Here is a 3,549-nt window from a genome sequence, read left to right on the forward strand (position 1 = left end):
GCCCCCCCTCTCCCATGGAAAATAAATACTCATCCCTGCTCTACCCACAAAACCCACTCCTTGCCCCCACCCTCACCTCATGACCCTGTCCGGTCCTTTTTTTTACTGCCATCCTATTTCTCTTCTACGTCCTGCTTTGCGGCCAAAACCGCTTCTGCAAGAAATTTAAAAAAAAAAGAAAAAGAAAATAGCTACCCGGAGGATATTGTGCGCCTGAATTTTGTGTGGCATTCTGGGCCCGAGTAGTTTCTGTCTGAGAGAATTAATACATATCCACAAGAAAAACAAAAATAAGATTCGCTTAAGTGACATGGTGTTGCCTGTTTGAGCATGAAGGGGGTAAACATGGTCTCTCAGCTTGGAAAAAGGAATTCCACAGATTCTCAATGTTTACGCCTCTGCTAAAACCCAAGCTGTGATCCTGTGTGATTTGTTTTGGAGCATGCAAGCGTGTGAGGCTCTCTTCTCTCTTCTTCTGGTGCTGACCTGCTGTACGTCGGCCTTTCTGTTTATCTCCCTTTCTACAGAATCACATCGCCTTCGCTGAAGTCACATGACCTTGAGTCGGCCGTGTGGCAGACCCATTGGACCTCCACGCTCTTCACCGTCCAGTCCTCATAGTCCTGGTGCAGCATTGGCTTTCCTGCGCTTCTCTCTCTCTCTCTCTCCCTCTTTTTCTTTCTCTAACTATCCCTCTCTCCATCCTTACAGATGGTATGCGTGTGTAATCCTTAGATATGTGTTTGTTCACAGACTGTGTTTACAAAGACGACAAAACAAAATGAAAAAAAAAAAATGTAAGAAAAAGAAAAATGGCTGACCGGGTCTACTCTCGGCCTCCACGCTATCTACACATGCTGTATGATTAGGTTTTTTTGTGGACTTTAAACTTGGTCATCTGTTACACCAAGAGATGTTTAGTCCATCATAAAACACAGCTTCTTGTCTGCGAACAGCTCTCTTTAACGCTGAGCAAGAAAATGTGAATGGATCTGAATGGCAAATCAGTATTAATCTTGCATATCTGTCACATTCCTTCTGCCCCATCCAGCTGTTTCTGTTTTCATGTTGGACGTTGGAGTGCATTTCAATTTGAAATGGAAAAATGTTTTTATTTTTATGTACATATTGTGCTTGACTTTTTGTTTCTTAAAGATCTGTCTATAAATACAGTATATTACAAATGCAAAGCTTTTAAAGCTAACGGTCGTGAATCTGATAAAAAAAAAAAGAATCCCTTGATGAAATGGACGGATGCGTGTGTGGTTTGACGAGGCAGGCACACCAAGCCTATTGTGTGTGTGTGTGTGTGTGTGTGTGTGTGTGTGTGTGTGTGTGTATGTGTGTGTGACATTGATGTGAGCTGGGCCATTGGCTCCTGACTCCTGCTTTGGCTGATAGAACCAAGGCACAAAGCACAGTAAACAACCACATGCGGCACGCTCAAAGTCTCCGAAGCCGGCCAATCAGAGTGGAGACCACTGTCCTTGTGCCCCCTTGCTGTGTGTGTCCGTCTCGTGGAAGAACCATGAAGGATGGATCAGCTGTACAGACAATCACCAGCTCTCCTCTTCCCCCCCGTCTCTTTCTGTCCCACTTTCTCTTGTCCTCCCCCCCTCTCTCTCTCTTTTTCTCTCTCTCTCTCTCTCTTCTTTCTGTCTCTCTCTCTCTCCCCCAGAGGAGAATTGGGGTATTTCCTCTTGTGTATTTGTGCAGGTTCAGTGTGTGTCAGTGATGCAGGGAATCAAGGCAAGGTCTTACAAGAAGTCCCCTCCTCGTTAGGCTAACATCAGTATAACCAAAAACAAAAGTGTGTTGTAATGTCATTTTGATGACTCACAGGCCAAAATTGAGATTTATTCCTTGTTGAAGATCGCACACCGTGTCTGTAACAGTTTTGTTTTATTTGGATTTTACTTGACAGGCAACAAAGTTAAAATGGCTGTTAAACGTGTAGATTAAGACTGAACTGGATGTTGAGATGTTTAACACGTCCTCCCTGTTTTTTGTGGTATCAAACTGACATACCTCAGGTCATAGGAAGGAAAACACTAAAAAGAATCCATTTTAAATCATCAAAGACAAATTGGGTGTACCACAATTTGTCATTAGACGACATTGTGAAGATCCGTGAAATGGTTTCAAATTCATATGATGTGGTTCATCAGCTTTGTATATAAGCTAGTCCTAAATTGCCGTGTCCAATCAAAAATTGAAGGGGAAAAAAATTGGTGCAATTTGCTGTTGTACAAAGTACATATAATGAAATCATAGATGTGGTCAGTTCTCTTGAAGAGCAATAAATCCTTTGCGAGACAAATATACAAAAAGAAGAAAAAACAAAGCAAAATGAAGAAGAGCGGTCTGATGAGCCTCTCCTCTCCCATGCTCCCCATTCTCTTGGTCCCTAAATGGTATATTTTTGTAGTTTTTTCCCGCTGAGTGCACTTCACACTGAGGTCATTATCACACTCTGTTCTCATAGGCAGCAACACTTAAGATCCAGCTATTGTATCAACAGCAAACAAAACAAAACAACACAGCAAAAACAAACAACCATCTGCAAATCTGCTGCTTCAAGAAGTGCTTATCAGCAAGATTCAGATTCGCCACAAATTTGCATCACGTGTTATTGCACCTCCTACAGTACTTGTAACAGTATTATATTCAAATAACTAAGACGTGTATAGTGTATGGATTGCACATATTGATATTATTTATTTTGGATCCTCATTGTCCATTCACTACACTGGTGCATTGTTGGTGTATGTGTATACATATATGTGTGTGTGTGTGTGTGTGTGTGTGTGTGTGTGTGTGTGTGTGTGAGTTTGTGTTGCTATGAGCCTAACAGTGTCACCATCCTGTTTTTTTGTCTCATGGATTGCATTGTGTTACTGTTCAGAACCGATGATTATTTATTTTTAAATGGGTTTCTCGATCGTATTTATGTAAAAAGTATATAATTCATTGGCACTTATACATGCTTCATCTTTCGAATCATTTTTATTACAACTTGGTACAGAAATGTTGAGTTGTGATATTAAATCTGTTAGCCTTTTGATCTTGATTTTTTTCTAATCTGTTATTTCTACTTAATTTTCTTAATTTCCTGCTGTGGTTGTTATTGTAGCTCTTTTAATGGTTCTATACTCTATATCTATATTTTTTGTATGGGTATTGGTTGTCTGGTTACTCCCTGTCTCCATGTGGTGCGATTAAGTTTACTCTTTTTTTAAAAGAAAAAAATAAATAAAAGAACAACTTCAGTCATCAACCCCATGACCTTTTACACTGTAGAGGAAACTACATTTTCAGTCTTTGAATAAAAAACAAAACCAGAACAGCTGTGGTTATCATTTCTTCAGTCATGCAGTACACACAGAATACATATTCCTTTAACAGTTTTTCATTGCAAATGATTATTATTTTTATGCAATATAACGAATACAAATCATTATGCAACAGTGCTCATATTAATATCTTTGCACAAGGATAATAAACATTTATCCAAAATAACTGCATCAATGGTGACAGTACACTACATGT

At 39.7% G+C, this 3,549-nt stretch overlaps 1 protein-coding gene across 2 annotated transcripts in view; it reads left to right on the top strand.

Moving 5' to 3' along the window:
- Positions 1–3,316, top strand: part of plppr5b (phospholipid phosphatase related 5b) — a 69,189-nt gene extending 65,873 nt beyond the window's left edge. For both annotated transcript variants that reach the window (XM_042068759.1, XM_042068760.1), the window contains one exon: positions 528–3,316. In XM_042068759.1, coding sequence (XP_041924693.1) covers positions 528–547 — 20 coding nt within the window. In that variant the 3' untranslated portion in view covers positions 548–3,316. The remainder of the gene's footprint in view (positions 1–527) is intronic.
- The last annotated feature ends 233 nt before the right edge of the window (positions 3,317–3,549 follow it).

Source organism: Alosa sapidissima, chromosome 17 (genome assembly GCF_018492685.1).
Source record: "Alosa sapidissima isolate fAloSap1 chromosome 17, fAloSap1.pri, whole genome shotgun sequence".
In the NCBI taxonomy this organism is placed as follows: Eukaryota; Metazoa; Chordata; class Actinopteri; order Clupeiformes; family Clupeidae; genus Alosa; species Alosa sapidissima.